Source organism: Siphateles boraxobius, unplaced genomic scaffold, assembly GCF_051911475.1.
Source record: "Siphateles boraxobius isolate OS27281-9 unplaced genomic scaffold, OSU_SipBor_1 99, whole genome shotgun sequence".
In the NCBI taxonomy this organism is placed as follows: Eukaryota; Metazoa; Chordata; class Actinopteri; order Cypriniformes; family Leuciscidae; genus Siphateles; species Siphateles boraxobius.
Window position 1 is genome coordinate 3,693,127 of NW_027509229.1, and position 20,521 is coordinate 3,713,647.

Genomic DNA, 20,521 nt, shown 5'->3' on the forward strand with positions numbered 1-20,521 from the left:
TGCGGTGTGTGTTGCGGTGCGTATACGGTACAGGAGCAGCACGCGCTACAGTGTTTTCACACATACTCCGTGTGCAGTGTGTATGCGGTGTGTGTTGCGGTGCGTATACGGTACAGGAGCAGCACGCGCTACAGTGTTTTCACCATACTCCGTGTGCAGTGTGTATGCGGTGTGTGTTGCGGTGCGTATACGGTACAGGAGCAGCACGCGCTACAGTGTTTTCACACATACTCCGTGTGCAGTGTGTATGCGGTGTGTGTTGCGGTGCGTATACGGTACAGGAGCAGCACGCGCTACAGTGTTTTCACCATACTCCGTGTGAGGTGTGTATGTGGTGTGTGTTGCGGTGCGTATACGGTACAGGAGCAGCACGCGCTACAGTGTTTTCACACATACTCCGTGTGCAGTGTGTATGCGGTGTGTGTTGCGGTGCGTATACGGTACAGGAGCAGCACGCGCTACAGTGTTTTCACACATACTCCGTGTGCAGTGTGTATGCGGTGTGTGTTGCGGTGCGTATACGGTACAGGAGCAGCACGCGCTACAGTGTTTTCACCATACTCCGTGTGCAGTGTGTATGCGGTGTGTGTTGCGGTGCGTATACGGTACAGGAGCAGCACGCGCTAGAGTGTTTTCACACATACTCCGTGTGCAGTGTGTATGCGGTGTGTGTTGCGGTGCGTATACGGTACAGGAGCAGCACGCGCTACAGTGTTTTCACACATACTCCGTGTGCAGTGTGTATGTGGTGCTTGTTGCGGTGTGTATACGGTACAGGAGCAGCAAGCGCTACAGTGTTTTCACACATACTCCGTGTGCAGTGTGTATGCGGTGTGTGTTGCGGTGTGTATACGGTACAGGAGCAGCACACGCTACAGTGTTTTCACACATATTCCGTGTGCAGTGTGTATGCGGTGTGTGTTGCGGTGTGTATACGGTACAGGAGCAGCACACGTTACAGTGTTTTCACACATACTCCGTGTGCAGTGTGTATGCGGTGTGTGTTGCGGTGTGTATACGGTACAGGAGCAGCACGCGCTACAGTGTTTTCACACATACTCCGTGTGCAGTGTGTATGCGGTGTGTGTTGCGGTGCGTATACGGTACAGGAGCAGCACGCGCTACAGTGTTTTCACACATACTCCGTGTGCAGTGTGTATGCGTTGTGTGTTGCGGTGCGTATACGGTACAGGAGCAGCACGCGCTACAGTGTTTTCACACATACTCCGTGTGCAGTGTGTATGCAGTGTGTGTTGCGGTGTGTATATGGTACAGGAGCAGCACGCGCTACAGTGTTTTCACACATACTCCGTGTGCAGTGTGTATGCGGTGTGTGTTGCGGTGCGTATACGGTACAGGAGCAGCACGCGCTACAGTGTTTTCACACATACTCCGTGTGCAGTGTGTATGCGGTGTGTGTTGCGGTGCGTATACGGTACAGGAGCAGCACACGCTACAGTGTTTTCACACATACTCCGTGTGCAGTGTGTATGCGGTGTGTGTATGCGGTGCGTATACGGTACAGGAGCAGCACGCGCTACAGTGTTTTCACACATACTCCGTGTGCAGTGTGTATGCGGTGTGTGTTGCCGTGCGTATACGGTACAGGAGCAGCACGCGCTACAGTGTTTTCACACATACTCCGTGTGCAGTGTGTATGCGGTGTGTGTTGCGGTGCGTATACGGTACAGGAGCAGCACGCGCTACAGTGTTTTCACACATACTCCGTGTGCAGTGTGTATGCAATGCGTATACGGTACAGGAGCAGCACGCGCTACAGTGTTTTCACACATACTCCGTGTGCAGTGTGTATGCGGTGTGTGTTGCGGTGTGTATACGGTACAGGAGCAGCACGCGCTACAGTGTTTTCACACATACTCCGTGTGCAGTGTGTATGCGGTGTGTGTTGCGGTGCGTATACGGTACAGGAGCAGCACGCGCTACAGTGTTTTCACACATACTCCGTGTGCAGTGTGTATGTGGTGTGTGTTGCGGTGCGTATACGGTACAGGAGCAGCACGCGCTACAGTGTTTTCACACATACTCCGTGTGCAGTGTGTATGCGGTGTGTGTTGCGGTGCGTATACGGTACAGGAGCAGCACGCGCTACAGTGTTTTCACACATACTCCGTGTGCAGTGTGTATGCGGTGTGTGTTGCGGTGCGTATACGGTACAGGAGCAGCACGCGCTACAGTGTTTTCACACATACTCCGTGTGCAGTGTGTATGCGGTGTGTGTTGCGGTGCGTATACGGTACAGGAGCAGCACGCGCTACAGTGTTTTCACACATACTCCGTGTGCAGTTTGTATGCGGTGTGTGTTGCGGTGCGTATACGGTACAGGAGCAGCACGCGCTACAGTGTTTTCACACATACTCCGTGTGCAGTGTGTATGCGGTGTGTGTTGCGGTGTGTATACGGTACAGGAGCAGCACGCACTACAGTGTTTTCACACATACTCCGTGTGCAGTGTGTATGTGGTGTGTGTTGCGGTGCGTATACGGTACAGGAGCAGCACGCGCTACAGTGTTTTCACACATACTCCGTGTGCAGTGTGTATGTGGTGTGTGTTGCGGTGCGTATACGGTACAGGAGCAGCACGCGCTACAGTGTTTTCACACATACTCCGTGTGCAGTGTGTATGCGGTGTGTGTTGCGGTGCGTATACAGTAAAGGAGCACCACGCGCTAGAGTGTTTTCACACATACTCCGTGTGCAGTGTGTATGCGGTGTGTGTTGCGGTGCGTATACGGTACAGGAGCAGCACGCGCTACAGTGTTTTCACACATACTCCGTGTGCAGTGTGTATGCGGTGTGTGTTGCGGTGTGTATACGGTACAGGACCAGCACGCGCTACAGTGTTTTCACACATACTCCGTGTGCAGTGTGTATGCGGTGTGTGTTGCGGTGTGTATACGGTACAGGAGCAGCACGCGCTACAGTGTTTTCACACATACTCCGTGTGCAGTGTGTATGTGGTGTGTGTTGCGGTGCGTATACGGTACAGGAGCAGCACGCGCTACAGTGTTTTCACACATACTCCGTGTGCAGTGTGTATGCGGTGTGTGTTGCGGTGTGTATACGGTACAGGAGCAGCACGCGCTACAGTGTTTTCACACATACTCCGTGTGCAGTGTGTATGTGGTGTGTGTTGCGGTGCGTATACGGTACAGGAGCAGCACGCGCTACAGTGTTTTCACACATACTCCGTGTGCAGTGTGTATGCGGTGTGTGTTGCGGTGTGTATACGGTACAGGACCAGCACGCGCTACAGTGTTTTCACACATACTCCGTGTGCAGTGTGTATGCGGTGTGTGTTGCGGTGTGTATACGGTACAGGAGCAGCACGCGCTACAGTGTTTTCACACATACTCCGTGTGCAGTGTGTATGCGGTGTGTGTTGCGGTGTGTATACGGTACAGGAGCAGCACGCGCTACAGTGTTTTCACACATACTCCGTGTGCAGTGTGTATGCGGTGTGTGTTGCGGTGTGTATACGGTACAGGAGCAGCACGCGCTACAGTGTTTTCACACATACTCCGTGTGCAGTGTGTATGCGGTGTGTGTTGCGGTGTGTATACGTACAGGAGCAGCACGCGCTACAGTGTTTTCACACATACTCCGTGTGCAGTGTGTATGCGGTGTGTGTTGCGGTGTGTATACGGTACAGGAGCAGCACGCGCTACAGTGTTTTCACACATACTCCGTGTGCAGTGTGTATGCGGTGTGTGTTGCGGTGCGTATACGGTACAGGAGCAGCACGCGCTACAGTGTTTTCACACATACTCCGTGTGCAGTGTGTATGCGGTGTGTATGCGGTACAGGAGCAGCACGCGCTACAGTGTTTTCACACATACTCCGTGTGCAGTGTGTATGCGGTGTGTATGCGGTACAGGAGCAGCACGCGCTACAGTGTTTTCACACATACTCCGTGTGCAGTGTGTATGCGGTGTGTATACGGTACAGGAGCAGCACGCGCTACAGTGTTTTCACACATACTCCGTGTGCAGTGTGTATGCGGTGTGTGTTGCGGTGTGTATACGGTACAGGAGCAGCACGCGCTACAGTGTTTTCACACATACTCCGTGTGCAGTGTGTATGCGGTGTGTATGCGGTACAGGAGCAGCACGCGCTACAGTGTTTTCACACATACTCCGTGTGCAGTGTGTATGCGGTGTGTATGCGGTACAGGAGCAGCACGCGCTACAGTGTTTTCACACATACTCCGTGTGCAGTGTGTATGCGGTGTGTATGCGGTACAGGAGCAGCACGCGCTACAGTGTTTTCACACATACTCCGTGTGCAGTGTGTATGCGGTGTGTATACGGTACAGGAGCAGCACGCGCTACAGTGTTTTCACACATACTCCGTGTGCAGTGTGTATGCGGTGTGTGTTGCGGTGTGTATACGGTACAGGAGCAGCACGCGCTACAGTGTTTTCACACATACTCCGTGTGCAGTGTGTATGCGGTGTGTGTTGCGGTGCGTATACGGTACAGGAGCAGCACGCGCTACAGTGTTTTCACACATACTCCGTGTGCAGTGTGTATGCGGTGTGTATGCGGTACAGGAGCAGCACGCGCTACAGTGTTTTCACACATACTCCGTGTGCAGTGTGTATGCGGTGTGTGTTGCGGTGTGTATACGGTACAGGAGCAGCACGCGCTACAGTGTTTTCACACATACTCCGTGTGCAGTGTGTATGCGGTGTGTGTTGCGGTGCGTATACGGTACAGGAGCAGCACGCGCTACAGTGTTTTCACACATACTCCGTGTGCAGTGTGTATGCGGTGTGTATGCGGTACAGGAGCAGCACGCGCTACAGTGTTTTCACACATACTCTGTGTGCAGTGTGTTGCGGTGTGTGTTGCGGTGTGTATACGGTACAGGACCAGCACGCGCTACAGTGTTTTCACACATACTCCGTGTGCAGTGTGTATGTGGTGCGTATACGGTACAGGAGCAGCACGCGCTCGTTGATTTAATTAACATGTCAATTAATTAATTAACGATTTTTTAAGCATGTAAAGTGTTAACAAGTTATGAGTACAGAACATGTCAATTAATTAATCAAAAAAACATAATCAATGAATAATGCAACCAACTATTATTCTTTTTATTGAAAAAAGTGCCTTATCATTAGGGATGGGTGTATTTAAATAATGATTTTATAACTGAAACTTACCAATACTCTTATTGACACTACTCTCTATTTTGGCGCAAAAGCAATAAAGACATAAAAAAGAAATAAAATAAGAATCAGATGTTTCTTTATTATTCATTTTATTTGCAGAAATAGGTTAAATTGTTTCCTGAGTGTCCTGTGAGAGTCCTGCTATAAATGTCTGGTGGTGATGTGCTTCATTGATTCACTACCAGTAGCAAAATCTGAACAATGTGACAATTGCCAAAGATCTATAGTCCTTGAGCTTCTCTGAGGCAAACAAATAATACAAAAAGTGTTCATAAAGAGTAAAGATATGTAAAAAAACAATATAGATTTCTAGCTTCACTCCTGTATTATTTCACCCACCCAAATATACATCAAGAGTTTTCGGAGCTTCAAAATGAGCTTGATAACTTTCTCTGAGAGAATCTGAGATGTGTCATTCCTGGCTGTGTCTCAGCTGTGAGAAACACTCTCTCAGACAGTGTTGAGGAGGCAGTGGGAGATGATGAAGAGCTGTAAGAGAAGAGGAAGAGTCTCTTTCTTACCCCACCAGCGGAGGGCAGGATCTTCTGAGGGAAGGATAGGAGTAGGGTCTCGATCTCTATATTCACTGGAAGCTGAAAAATAAATTGTACCATACTATTGTAGTCAGGTTAATAGCTTTTTGATAGAAAGGTATAATAAAATTGTCTAACTTGCGTGTTCCTCCTCTTCTTTATCGCTAGCTGCACCGTCACCTCATCGTCCTTCTTAGGCAGCTAAAACAGAGGAGTACTTTATTAATGTTGATAATCTATGGCTTTTCATTTTTTTTTAAAGTCTTTTATGCTCACCAAGGATGCATTTATTTGATCGAAAATACAGTAAATGTGAAACTTTATTACAATTTAAAATAACTGTTTATGTGAATATGTTAAAATTAAATGTATTCCTGTGATCAAAGCTAAATTTGCAACATCATTACTTCAGGCTTCAGTGTCACATGATCAGTTAGAAATTATTCTAATATGATTTGATGCTCAAAAACATTTCTGATTATTGTCAGTGTTGAAAACAGTTGTGCTGCTTCAGATTTTTGTGTAAACCATGATGCCTTTATACAAATACTCCCACAATACAAAGTTCAAAGAAAAGTTTGAAAGTTAAAAAATCTTATAACATTATAAAAGTCTTTACTGTCACTTTTGATCAATTTAATGCATTCTTGCTATTAATGTCTTCCAAAAAAAAAAAAAATTCTTACTGACCCCTAATGTTTGATTTGTAGTGTACACAAAAACATGAAGCTGTTTTCATGAAGCTGAACTGTTTTCAAAATTGATAATAATCAGAAAAGTTTCTTGAGCATCGTATCAGAACGATTTCTGAAGGATCGTGTAAAACTGAAGACTGGAGCAATGATGCTGAAAATACAGCTTTGATTACAGGAATACATTGTATTTTACAATATATTCACATAGTAAACAGTTATTTTAAATTTTAATATTATTTCACAATAATATTGTTTTTACTGTATTTTTGATCAAATAAATACAGTCTTGGTGAGCATTAGACACTCCTTTCAAAGACAAAAAATTGTACCAACACCAAACTTTTGAACATTAGAGTATGTTTGAGGTTTTACTTACTAACTTAGTCCCGTGGTTCATAGCGCCTTAAGAGATGTTGTCCGACAGGAGATCAGCTCCAGCTCTACTATGGTGCAGGGCATCATCATGGAAGATCAACAGAAACAATTTGTCAAAGAGCCAACAATATTTAGCATAAAAAATGGCAGGTTTATTAAAAGGCAAGAAGCTACAGCGGAGGTGAAATGCAGAAAAGAGAAAGACGAATATAAAGAAAATAATTTCTTAGGATAACAGAATTTATGCTTTAGGTTTAGTTATTCATTTAATATTGCTCATATAGCGTCACTTACATTTGGATGTCAAAGCCTTCTTAAAATAAATTAAATGAATAAAAATGTAAATTTGAGATAATAAAAAGGAAGAAAACAGATGTATGGTGATATAGGTCAAAAAATATTGTGGGGGAAAATGGATATGAAGTTATTCATTAAGCTTCGTCAGTTCACCTGTTTCTCTTCTCTGCCAGCAGCTTTCTTCAGAAATGTTGAGATCTTGGAGTTTCCCCTCTGTAGAGAGGTTATTTTGTCGCTGCTAAAATAACAGAATTTTTATCAAGTTGTTTACCGTGAATGATCAAAACACATTTGAACTAGTTTCAGATATTTTTTGCACTCAGTGTCAGTGACGTCATCGACTAACAGCATGTTAAATAATCAGTTGGTTAAAAAATTAACCAACTTCCAATCACCCATTCAACCAGTAGCACCTCAATGCAGTACATGAGATCCACGGGGAGGAGTCGGATCAAGATCCAAGGGGTGGAGATGGCTAGGATTAGGGTTGGGTTTACGGATTAGGGGTGTGTTTAGGTATCAGGGGGCGGAGTTGGGTAGGTTGAGGTGTATGTAAGGTGGGAGGAGTTGGATCTGGATCCGACTCCTCCCCGTGGATTTCATGTTCTGCAGTGAGAACCATCTCCATTCAACTGCCAGCAAAATCTTAAACTAACAAAAAATCTCATCTACACATAAATATGAGATTAAAAGACCAAACTTTAAAAAACAAGAGCTTAGGTTAGCCTAACAGTTAACTTAACGTTACCGGTTCTGAAAACGGTTGAGATGCTAACGGACTTTTTCCAAAGACACTAAACTATTTCTATAAAGTACATATTCAACAGATGTGTGTCAATAAAACTGTCAGGAACAGTTGTACGTATTATTTGTGTGATTTTAGAGACTTACACCACCTGAAAGTAGTGAAAATGTAATACTCCTGTAAAGGATGATATGAATTAACACACGTCCAAATATAACACACCGTTGCCATGAAAAACAGAACGTTGCCATGGATTCTAACCGGACTTCCGGACTAAAAGCTATACAATTGTTTTTAAATCAATAAACTCCTTTTTAAAATCAATATTTTGTGTCAAATTCTATATTTATTTGTTAGGAGCCATGTAATAAGCGGGATGTACAGCTTCGCGTCGGGGTCCTAATCAGCCTGTCGGGGTTGTATTCGCTATAACAACGCGCCTCTCTCTACATATAAAATGTTGTGAGGACACATCGTGGTACAGTTTCCATTTTTTATCTTGGCTAACGTTCCAGAAAAGTTGTGGGCACGTCCTCAAAAGACGTCGCTAGTTTATCCCATGGAGATCTCGAACGTTGTAGCGACGTTGTCAACTGGTCTCCAGATAACTTTCCAGAAAATTGCGTTACAAGTATTATCTTAGTGATATGCCATTTGGATATTATATGGGAAATGTACTTAATTCATCCAAGATTTTATTAAGTTATCTGGTGACCAGTTGACCACGTCTTTACAATGTTTCCATGGGATAAACTAGCGACGTCTTTTGAACGTCTGGAACGTTTTCTGGAACGCTAGCCAAGATTATAAAAAATGGAACTTTACCCCGACGTCCTCACAATGTTGTCATAAAGTAATGTCACGCTGACCAAACGACGACTAACTGACGACGTCGTCACAACATACTGTGTTACCTGGGGTATCAGTGCCAGTGGCGTCATGCCCATTCAAAGTGAGGGGGCACGTGCCCCCTCATATTTTTCCTCCCTGATAATTTTTTTGATTCCTATTATGCTCCATAATTACCAGAGCCTATAACGACTCAAATGTAGCCTATTCTCAGGAATGTGATTTTTCCGGATTTTCCGATTTGCCGGAGTGAAAAGGAGAGGAGATATGAGGACATAACAGGCTGACGTGCGTACAGATTTTTCCTTCCTTTCCAAGTATCAACAAGGACGTATTTGCGTTCAGCTTGTTCACCTGCTCAATTTCGTACCTCAGTCGCTCTCGCGCTACAGTGGTATCGTTGTCAGTTGACAAAAACATCGCCGTTAGGCCACCAGTAGGACTGGCCACCTGAACCATTGGAAGACTATGTCCAAGACCTGGTAGAAGAAATCAAGAGGCTCAGGGAAAATGGAATCCAACACAATGGAAATGTCATACAGTTTCAAATAAAAGCCTTTATCTGTGATGCTCCAGCAAGAGCTTTCTTGAAAAATATAATATACCACACTGGATACTACAGCTGTGAGAGGTGTGAAGAGGAGGGAGAATGGTTGGGCAAAATAGTGTTCAACAGCAAGGATACATCCCCTAGCAGGACAGATGAGAAGTTCAGCCAGGTGGCGTACAGAGCAAAACACCAGAATGGGGAGACACCACTGATCAGAGCAGGAATCCCATGTGTCGGCTCTTTTGTTCTTGATTACATGCACCTTGTTTGCCTTGGGGTTGTGAGGCGCATCCTGCACTACCTTTGCAGGATCCCCAATCCCCGTAGACTCTCTCCGAGACAGAGAGCTGAACTCTCCAGTGAACTCGTTAAACTGAGGAACTCAATGCCCAGTGAGATGGCAAGGAAGCCCAGATCCCTTCAGGAGTTGGATAGATGGAAAGCCACTGAGTTCCGACAGTTCCTGCTGTACACTGGACCAGTGATACTCCATGGAATTGTGGACCCGGATGTATACGACCACTTCCTTTGCCTGACGATTGGAATGTCGATCCTTCTTTCTGCAGATCGCGAGCGGAGAAACCACTTTCTACCATATGCAGCAGACCTTCTTAATCATTTTGTCATCAATAGCGCTGAGGTCTATGGAAATAAATTCACGGTCTACAATGTGCATAACATAAAACACCTCCATGAAGATGTTGCACATTTTGATTGTTCATTAAATGAAATATCTGCGTTCCCTTTTGAGAACCATCTGAAAACCATCAAGAAGCTTGTCAAGACCAGCCATAACCCTTTGGTGCAAGTGGCAAAGCGTATGGCAGAGAAGGAGCGTGCACAAACAAATACGAAACAGAAGCAAACTCGCCTGCAGGTAGTGTCAGGAAAGCAGAGGGACAGCTGCTTTTTGCTCCAAGATGGCAGCGTAGCTTTTGTAACTGAAAAAAAAACAGATGGCAAATTGGTTTGCAGTGTCATCCCAGAACACCAAACCTCCAACCTATTTGAAAAGCCTTGCCAGTCGAAACTCCTGGACATTGCTTTTGTTGGCAGTACCAGCACAGCTAAAACACAGCTACTACAAATACAGGACTTCAAAACAAAAGTTGTATGTCTACCACATCATGGAGGATATGCCATCTTCTCGTTGTTGCATAATGTAGTTTGAAAAACGAAGTTTTTTTTTTTTTTTTTTAAGTTGCCCTTTTGTAGTTTCAGACATGGTTTTTGCAAGGGCTGTTTGGATTGAGGGTGACAAACATTTTGAGGGTGTAGTCCCAAAAAACTGGATTCTTCAAAGTGAAAAACTTGTGAGATGGCCAAAGACCCAGGTGCAGTCAGCACATAAAAAAAAGTTAAACCCCATGGAGGACTGGCTCACTTTCCAGCTGGTGAAAATAAAAATGACATCAGGTAAATACACATAGCCTACTAAATTTGGTGTTATTAATTCCCTGTGTTAGTTGCATAGGTTACTTTTACATTTCTATTTAACTTAACTTTATTTTGTAGAAAACGAGAAAGACTGTGAGCTTTATGACTACACGTCATCAGCCCAAACTGACCATGAAAATATCACCACTATGCCATATAAAAAGAGAGTTGTTAAAAAGAGGAAACATGAAGATTATATGGAATGTAAGTGCATAATTGTTCTCCAAAATATTTATACATACAGGGCTCGACATTGCCGCTTGTCTGCTTGTCTGGGACAAGTGGATTTTTTGAAGGGGCAAGTGAAAGATAATTTTACATGCCCGACCAGACAAGTAGCCTGATAAAAAAAACTTAAATGAAAAAAAAAAAACTATGATCAATCATTTTCAAAAATAAATACAAAACCTGTCCTAATTTAAAGAAAAAAGCTGTCCAATATTTGGTGATAATCAGGGGCATCACTAGGATTTTCATTTTAGGGGGGCTAAGCCCCCAATATGATTTAAAAAAAAAAAAAAAATGTAACACTTTAGTTTAGGATCTAAAGATCACTATTAACCATTTTCATTACGATGCAAAGGCACGGTTTTATAATAACTGTGGTCCCTAATGTGAGGTAGGGCAAATAAGGGGGTTCGGGGTCTCCCCGAGAAAATTTTGATTTCTCATATCTACATATGTGCATTTTAAGATGTTCTGAAGGCCAAAAAACTTGGATAGTGGGCAGCTGATTATTTTTCTCTCCTCATCAGCATCACACTCTTTTTCTCTTTGTTTTTATCTTGCCCTGTCTCTTCCCCTCCTAAAGCTGAGCTTTGACTGATATAGGCTTTTCATTTTTGTCTGTCAGTGAAGAAAGTAAACATAGGGTCAATTGATAGGTTGATTTTGCCTATGAATCATTTTCTCAGACGCGTTTATTTTCTGAAAGCTACTAAAGGTAATTAAGTTTATTAAATGCATTCACAATATGTAGGCTACACATTTATTATTGATCTTATGCCTAATACAGGGCCGTAGACAGGGCTTTATAATCAAAGAGGTCCTAAATTTGAGGTTGGTAGGGGGTTCAAATTTTTTATTTCTCTGATATGTGCATTTCAAGACGTTTGAAGACCAAAAAAGGATAAGAAATAGCTTTAAAACCATGTCAGTGGGCAGTAGATTATTTGTCAATACCTGCTCTCTTCTCATCTCCATCACTCTTTCTTTTTTGCTCAGTCTCCTCATCCCTTTCTCTTCCTCTCCTAAAGCTGAGCTTTTTTAATTTACTAAAGGCTACAATTTGTATTATATCCTCAATATGTACACATTCATTATTAATCTTGTGCCTAACATGATGAAAACGGCTTTGTTAATGTTTCTTGTAAACTAATTATTACATTACATGAGTCACGTTACAGCCTATTTTCAGTTCAAAATGGCGAAATTAGACAAAACTATATTAGTTTGCCTGATTATTTTTTGTCATTCGTTTAACATTTATGACCTAAAAAATGTCAAATATGAAATGTTAAGTTTAGCTACTTGCATCTTATCTCGCACTGGACCGTACGCGTCGAGTCGCACTGTTAAAATTCGCGCTCAGCAACGTCTGTGAACATAAAGCCTGCCTACTTTGATTTGATTGGTCATCTCAAATATTCTGACATTGACGAGCAGTGACAGACCAATGAGGCTCAGATGAACACACACATGAACACACACACACACCCTGTCCTCTGTTTCTGACGTGCTCTCTGTCGGCGCCGCTGCGGATTGAAGATGAAGAACGCGCTGAATCTGATTATAACAAGACTGAAGCGAACACGAATTTGTGTAGCCTACATTAATCTCACATTTTTAGGGGGGCTAGGCAGAAGTTTAGGGGGGCTGAAGCCCCCCTAAAAAGGGCCTAGTGACGCCCCTGGTGATAATAGTAGGCTATAACAAGAGATTTAAGCACCTTTTTGCAGGCGGGAACGTGTTGGGTTAACATGCTGTGGTAAAGTTTTTATATTTATTAGGGCTGTCAAATGATTAATCGTGATTAATCATATCCAAAATAAAAGTTTTTTTTTACATAATGTATGTGGGTGCACTGTGTATAATTATTTTATATATATAAATACACACACATGCTTGTATATATTTAAGAAATATTCTCATGTATATACTGTATACAGATTTATATATAATTTATATTATATATAAATAGAAATATTTTATATATAAATAATATTTTTTTCTTAAATATACATGCATGTGTGTGTATTTATATATATATATATATATATATATATACAAAATAATTATACACAGTGCACCCACATATATTATGTAAAAAAAACCTTTTATTTTGGATGTGATTAATCATTTGACAGCCCTAATATTTATATATATTAACATATCACATATTATTAACATATGATAGGCTACAGTTAAGCAACATTACACGACCAAGTGCCGGTTTCCTGAATACCATCACGATTGAAAATGTGACTGATTTTCGTACAATAGTTCAATAAATAAGTAAGCCTACTTACTTTTTTTGACGCAATATTGACTGATTTTGTTCTATTTCAGTCTCGAAAAAGTTCCACACAAAGACCACAGCAGAATTAAACCACATAGCACAGCAACACTCAACCAGAGTTTAATATTACTTAATGATTCAGCGTTTGGAACGAATCGATTGAGTCAAAGATTCAATCACCTATTCATAAACAATTGCCTCAATCTCTCATGAATCAGCCGTTTGAACGAATTGTTTGAATCAAATGACTCACTCATTAAGACGGACACTCACCGCCAACAATTGGCGGTTTAGTTTCATGTTTAAAGATATCATTACCCCTCCCCCTACCAGCATTTCTTAATTTGATTGGAAACAGCCATAGTGTCTTAATATGCTAATTTAGTTTATTGATCAAAATTAAAAGAATTTGACATGAAAGATGAAGCATATATCTGACAACATTAGGGGGAAAATGATAATTTTAAAGGGGAAAAAAATGTCCTTGGGGACAATAGCATAAATGTAGATTTAAATAGGCTATGTCACAGCTGATAGAACACTGATGAGAATATAGCTACAGAATAAATTATATATTTTTTCCCAGACAAGCACGTCAAGGCTTAAAGTCGAGCCCTTCATTTTTTTTTACTTGCAAAAAAAAAGGCTTACTCATGTAACAATTGCAGGGTCAATTATCTCAGAAGATGATGTCTCAAAGGTCAAGAACAAGCCAAGTGAGGGCGAATACATTTCTCGAAACCAATTAGAAATATGGATTTTCTACGTTTTTTTGTGTGAAAAAATTACATGTTTATCCCAACATGTGGGCAGAGTGATGTATAAATACCCTTTTGACTGTTTTATATATAGATAAGAATTTGCAGGCATTTCCAAAGCCTCCCGAACTCCCGAAAAACCAAGCCACTGCTACCATTGTCCACACCACTTCTGAAGGTAAATCAAGAGGGCTTAATCCAGTGGTCAACAGAAAATAGAGAACAGTATTGCTTATTGTATAGTGTAAATAATCACATTATTTAAGTCCTCTGTATAATATAAAAGTTAAAAAACAAGTAATTTCAAATCACATCATATTAAAAATGTCCTGTTTGATAGTTTTTTTCTTCTTGCAGAATTATCCATGGATCAGAATAACCAGTTGGCCTGGAGTAGACAGCTGGTAGATTCATCTTCAGAAGATGCTGAAATTGAAATTCCAGGTAATGTTAAGCTTTGTGTGTAACAATCATTACACTTTTGGATGGATCTGATGGGATAAGCTATTATGTGAATTGTTTGTACTGTTAAACTTGAAGATACTCCAAGCCCAATAAGGGAGCGATCAAACTCCTCCAGTCGATCACACCATAGAAGGCAGTCCACTTCTAGACATGGTAAGATAATCAACTTGTTAGATAAAATTGTTGGCAAGAAACATTGGTACATAGTGTGTGTGTGTGTGTGTGTGTGTGTGTGTGTGTGTGTGTGTGTGTGTGTGTGTGTGTGTGTGTGTGTGTGTGTGTGTGTGTGTGTGTGTGTGTGTGTGTGTGTGTGTGTGTGTGTGTGTGTGTGTGTGTGTGTACCCATGCAGACGGCACTGCATAAGAAAAGTATATGCGCCTACGTGTGGCAGATTGTCTTTATATCGGATCGAAATAGGTTTTATTTATTTATTTTAAATTTATTTTTATTTTACACTGCATTGAAACAGGAGGTTATAGCAACTCAGAATGTATTACCAAAACACAACATTCTTATTTCATCAAAATAAACAATTTACTGTCTTCCTGTAACACATTTCATGTTACAGTGCATTCCACCCCAATAAGGGAGCGATCAAACTCCTCCAGTCGATCACACCATAGAAGGCAGTCCACTTCTAGACATGGTAAGATAATCAACTTGTTAGATAAAATTGTTGGCAAGAAGTAACTTGTGTTGTAACCTTAACATGCTGTGTGTCTGTGTGTGGGGTGGGGAATGGGGGATGGGGGGTCTTTACAACCCTGAGTAGCCGGTGGGGACTTGGTCCCTAATAGGTCTAACCATGCCAAACAGGTCTCAGGAGAGGGGCCAGACGAAGAACAACACCCGGTCCTCCAGGTTGGGTAATGGACTTGAGGCCAAATACCCCACTCCGTAAAATAACACTAATTTACAGAAAGCGCAATTGCAAAAGTACATATACCATCATTAGACCCGACAGAATACTCTAGTCACTCAAGAAACACTATGACAGCTTCAGATGAAAGCCCTGCATGCTAATTGTGATTAGCTAAGTGATTAGCTAAATCATGCTAAGAACATGTTAAGAACTCTAAAACTCCACAGTAACTGTGTGACAACTACCAACCACCTAGCAACATCATAGTGACCAGCCAGAACACCATAGTAACCTCCTAGCAACCACCCAGAATACATTAGCAACCGCCTAGCAACACCTTAGCAACCACCCCAAACACAGCACCCTAGCAACCACCCCATCGACTTACATTGAAAATAGATGAGAGCATCAGAGCAACAAAAAAAAAAAGTTTTTCTAGACGTGGGAACTAGTTAGATTACATTGTTGTGTAACTGATTTTGGGGGGTGGACAACTTCAAGTAGAACATGACCAAGTATAAAATTAGAATACAAATCAAAAGAAGTGCATCTGGTTAGTTTTTAGTTCCTGTCTTGAAAATACAATATATGAAGTGCAGCTATTTTTTTTTCTTTCTCTTGGTATGAACTGAGCTTTAAATGTTTCTTTCAGAAACACCAAGGGCTCCAACTGGCCACAGCATGGATGTATTTCCAATGCCCACATCCAGTAAGTAATTACTTTGTCTTGTATATTTGTAGATAGGCATAAAGAATACTGTTTTTGTATTTATCTGCATATGACAATTTGAATTGGAATGGCAGCCTATTGTGATAATTAACAACAAAATTACAAGTACATTTATAGAATTACAGTTTTTACTATTTGTTGTGATGTGTACTCACAAGTGATTTCCCAATGTTTGATACCAATAATTCACATGTTTACTAGTCAAATTCCATTACTGATATCAAGATGAATCATTTTATCTAGTGAAATTTGAATTGATTATTGATTATATTTTGATAATTAATATTCTTGTCAAATGTTTTTAACATTTTAGAATTCCAGAAATGTGTCTTCAAAAAGCTGGTGGAGATAATGCAGGAGGTCAAGAGAATTGGATGTGCAGAACCTAATAATTCTGCATACCACATTAGAAAAATGGAGCTGATAGAGGAGCTAAATAACTTGGAGGAGAAGCTCCAAAATAAGGAAGAGAGAGATGTTCTGGTAAAATATAATTATTTACCAGTTTGCTTATTCTTTTCTTCTTCTTCTTCTTCTTCAAAACATATAGCATAATGAACACTTATCACTTACTTTTACTGTATGTAATTTATTCAATCAGTCCAGGGCCGGGTTTCCCGATAACGATGTATCTTAGCTCTTAAGAGCGCTCTCTACGTGCAAGGTTACGAACGCTCGACGCAATTCCACGCGCGTTTCCCAAAACTGCACTTAACATGAACGCGCGAGAACGCTACTTAAGCGTCGCTGTCCATTCGCGAAGTGCTGAAATATAACCTTATATGGAATCGTATTCTGAACGTTTAACCTAATAATCGTGTTGTGGATTAGAAATCAATACAATATGGATATAAAGCACCTATACAGACTGACAAAATGGCTGAACAAAAACAAAAAAACAAGAGAAGATACCTTTCAAAAAGATAAAATTAATGTGCTTTTAGAGGAGATAGAGGGAAACAAAGATTTTATTTTTAACAGATTTAAAGGACACCGTACAAATAAGGAAAAACAAAACATCTGGAAGGACATTGTCACATTGCAAACTATCTGCTGTGTTCAAAGATCAGGGAAGGAGGTCCGCAAGAAATGCCCAATATGGTTTTCGTGCACGCCAGCAAGTCATTGACAGATTTTTTTGAATTCATCCCTATTTTGCCCGGTCTATTTCCCAGATTACTTATTTTATGATTTTTTGTTTTTTGTTCATTCGTTTAATTTAATAATAATAATAATACACAAACAAACATAAACAAAACACGAGTACAACCAAGTGTACAATAAAGTACAATCAAAACCTTATATTATAGGCCTACTTACGTTGCAGTGTAATCTGTTAAATCTAGATAAAAGTGTAATCTGCCGGTTGTCCTGCAGGTGAGCTCATAACTCTGTCTTCTTACGATGCACTTGGGGATTTACGATTACTCCAGAGCACTCGTAGTTCTACGAAGATTTTCAAGTGCTACTTAAGTTACGATGCTTTTGGGAAACAGACCATAATATTAAGATCAGTCGTACGATCGTTCTTACGATCAATTTAGGCTTACGATGCTTTTGGGAAACGCAGCCCTGGATTCTTATTTTTTTTTTATTGCGGCCTAGACTCAATACTAGACTCCCACTGATTTTGCCGCAGCTTTTCTCAGAAATTGTTTTAATATTTGTTATTGTATTTTATTTACAGTGAAAACCCACAAATAATACTATTACATATTATATGTAATAAGTGTTAGTGACAGTTAGAGTACAATTACCTGTAAATATTATTGTACTAAATATTGTATTTAAATGTTTGTGTTTAAATTGTGTTCCTGGTTCCTCATGCAATGATGCCAATAATATAGAAATACTCATAATTCTACTTTACTGAAAATACAGAACTGTGTTTACTTTAACATTATTTACACACATTTGGACTTGTCCTAACCAATAAAATTAAGTTCAATTGATTAGGTTAATGCAAGGACTGAAAATGTTTGTTACCAATATTAGTATGATATTTTCTTTTTTTCCTCTTAGATTACCCAGTTAAGTAAAGTTGGAGGCAAAAATATCAGGGATTGCACAACAAAGATTCTGGACAGGTATGTACATTCAAATCACAAGCATTAATTTATTTCATCATAAAATATTTTATTTCTGATAATAAAAGAAAATGCCTGTTACCTTGACTCATCCCTTCTCACATCTTTTGCCAGCTTGCACCAAGAAGATGTAAGTAGAGGATGTGACTAATCATCTTTTCTCCATCTCTATTCCCCACCACTTTCTTCCCCCCTTTCTCTTTCAGACTGATGACCAACAATCTAATGTCACAGCTCAACATGAAGGGCCACGGCTCAAAAACAGCCTTTCAATCAACATCACTGTTCACCACTGTGATAGGTATATGATTTTGTTTTATGGAATTCAAAGTCCCACATCACAACATCATGATGTAACAGACCATTCATAATAGACAATGATCGGAGGAGAATTAGAACACAAAAATTATGGTTTGGTACCTCGGTTTTTGAAGTCACGCTTTGGTTTTGGTTTGGTAATAATAATATTATACAGTGTTGTGCAAGTTACTTCCAAACTGTAATACATTATATTGTTACTGTTATTTAAAAGTAATTCATTACCTTACAATATTACTGTCTCAGAATTTTAATGCGTTACATTACTCCTGTATTACTTTTGAGTTACTTTCACCAAAATAACTATACAGAAGTAGAACTTAACATTCTAAAATGACTAGGGCTGTAACGATATGCGATATGAAACCGAAATCGTGACACTCAGATCCACAAACCTGTAGAATCGCGACACACCCCTTCCAACTCCCAGCATATCCTTACCGTCCAGGGGTGTGTTTCCCGAAAGCATCTTTAGCCAACTATAGTCGCAAATTTATATATTTTAAAAATAATTTCCGCAGGTGCAGTGGTTAAAACATCACTGAAGTCTCATGCGAAAATGCGAACCGAACTGAAAGGCCTGTGTACCGTTGCCTCTCTAATTAATTCTTTTGAGTAACAAACTGAGCAGAACACAAATTATTTTTTTTGTTGTTGTCATCATTACAGATGCAATAAAAAAATGGAATACCAAGGCCACTGATCATGAGATCTACAAAGCCGTGGGAGACCACCTTAAGCATGCCCCTGGACGATCTGGCGGTGGGGGATATAAGCAATAATGAGTTTTTCGTGTGTTTTTGTCATTAAATGTTTTAAATGTATAATAAATAAATGTATAATAAATAAACGTTTTCTTGTTATTTTTTGTCAGTTGTTCTATTTTTAGAGTATTATTATTAATAATAATAATATATAATATAATATAATGAATATATAACATTATAATGAATTTATGCTTGAAATTAGGCTAAAGTCAATCCTAAAAGGTATTTTTAACCTGAAAATGACGTCTTTTCTCGTCTTTTTATAGACGTCTTGTCAATGACCTGAAAATGACGTCTTTTCCCCTTTCACTTTCAACCAAATTTAGACGTAATATTTACGTCTTTTTATAGACGTCTTTTCAACGACCTGTAAAAGACGGCTTTTCACCTTTCACTTTTCAACCAAAATTTAACGTTGTTTAGACGTCTGGCAAAGTCGTCTTTTCAACGTCTTTTCAACGAGTTTTTGCTGGGTGGGCAATATCGATATAAAAAATATATCTATATATTTTTAAATGTGATATGGAATTAGACCATATCGATATAGTTCAAATTTGCGCTATGATCCTTGCTCCAAACAAGCTGCTGACTGCTTTTGTAGAAATACATATCGTGCATTCTATCAGTTGCAGTTCTGGCGCCTCCGTCTTAACAATAACAGCATTAGTGTAGGCTACAACGCGACAAATACTCATATCAAATGTTAGCGCAGAGGAACGGGACACATCAGTTCAGTGAGTTCACAAAAGTTAATTATTTGCATGTGCTTTAAAGCCTTGCCGGTTAAACATGTCATTCACTGCAGATGCGCTGTTCTAACATGCGCTTTACTGAGCGCGAACACCCGACGCGCACATGCACTAAAAGCCTGTCTACAGCGCAGGCTTACTGGACTAAGTTATTTTCGAGTCTTATTTCGCTAATACTCTCAAATACACACAAGGTTACACACAAATACATAAGGAAAGTTGGTTATGTCTAAACTGAAAGCAAACCGAGAAAATTGAGAGAAATCTGCTTGTCAAATTAGACGCGTTGCGTACAGGTCTTAAAGAGACAGTAGCCCTAATAATAAACATGCAGCCGCTTGTCCTTAAAGGGATAGTTCACCCAAAAATAAAGATTCTGTCATTATTTATTCACTGTAATGTTGTTCCAAACCGATATTAATTTATTTATTGTGCTGAACACAAAAGAAGATATTTTGAAGAATGTGGGTAACCAGACAGTTGCTGGTCCCCACTGACTTCCATTGTGAAAAATATACTATGGAAATCACTGGGGTACATCAACTGTTTGGTTACCCACATTCTTCCAAATAACTTCAACAGAAGAAAAAA

General features: G+C 40.5%; 1 protein-coding gene and 1 long non-coding RNA gene across 3 annotated transcripts; one reads left to right on the forward strand and one right to left on the reverse strand.

Moving 5' to 3' along the window:
- Nucleotides 1-5,869: 5,869 nt before the first annotated feature.
- On the reverse strand, nt 5,870-8,063 carry LOC143733381 (uncharacterized). 2 transcript variants are annotated; one of them, XR_013201336.1, is made up of 5 exons: nt 7,991-8,037; nt 7,843-7,899; nt 7,248-7,332; nt 6,799-6,862; nt 5,870-5,928 (listed from the first exon to the last, which is right to left on the reverse strand). It is a non-coding gene; the product is annotated as an uncharacterized LOC143733381 (long non-coding RNA). The 2 variants fall into 2 exon arrangements; XR_013201337.1 differs by lacking the exon at nt 7,843-7,899 and having other exon boundaries at nt 7,991-8,063.
- Nucleotides 8,064-10,403: 2,340 nt separating this feature from the next.
- Nucleotides 10,404-19,228, forward strand: LOC143733380 (uncharacterized). The gene is made up of 11 exons (XM_077225088.1): nt 10,404-10,654; nt 10,754-10,879; nt 13,862-13,909; nt 14,309-14,395; nt 14,492-14,569; nt 14,986-15,063; nt 15,932-15,988; nt 16,323-16,492; nt 18,032-18,096; nt 18,303-18,397; nt 19,084-19,228. The coding sequence occupies exons 1-11, from the start codon at nt 10,462-10,464 to the stop codon at nt 19,194-19,196; spliced, it is 1,110 nt and encodes a 369-aa protein (XP_077081203.1). The 5' UTR covers nt 10,404-10,461; the 3' UTR covers nt 19,197-19,228.
- Nucleotides 19,229-20,521: the final 1,293 nt, after the last annotated feature.

Excerpts from the sequence above, each read along its gene's own strand:
- LOC143733380 (XM_077225088.1), top strand. The coding sequence starts at position 10,462 with ATGGTTTTTGCAAGGGCTGTTTGGATTGAGGGTGACAAACATTTTGAG. Across the intron at positions 15,989-16,322 it reads ATTTCCAATGCCCACATCCA|AATTCCAGAAATGTGTCTTC; the intron begins GTAAGTAATTAC and ends TTAACATTTTAG. Across the intron at positions 18,097-18,302 it reads ACAACAAAGATTCTGGACAG|ACTGATGACCAACAATCTAA; the intron begins GTATGTACATTC and ends TTTCTCTTTCAG.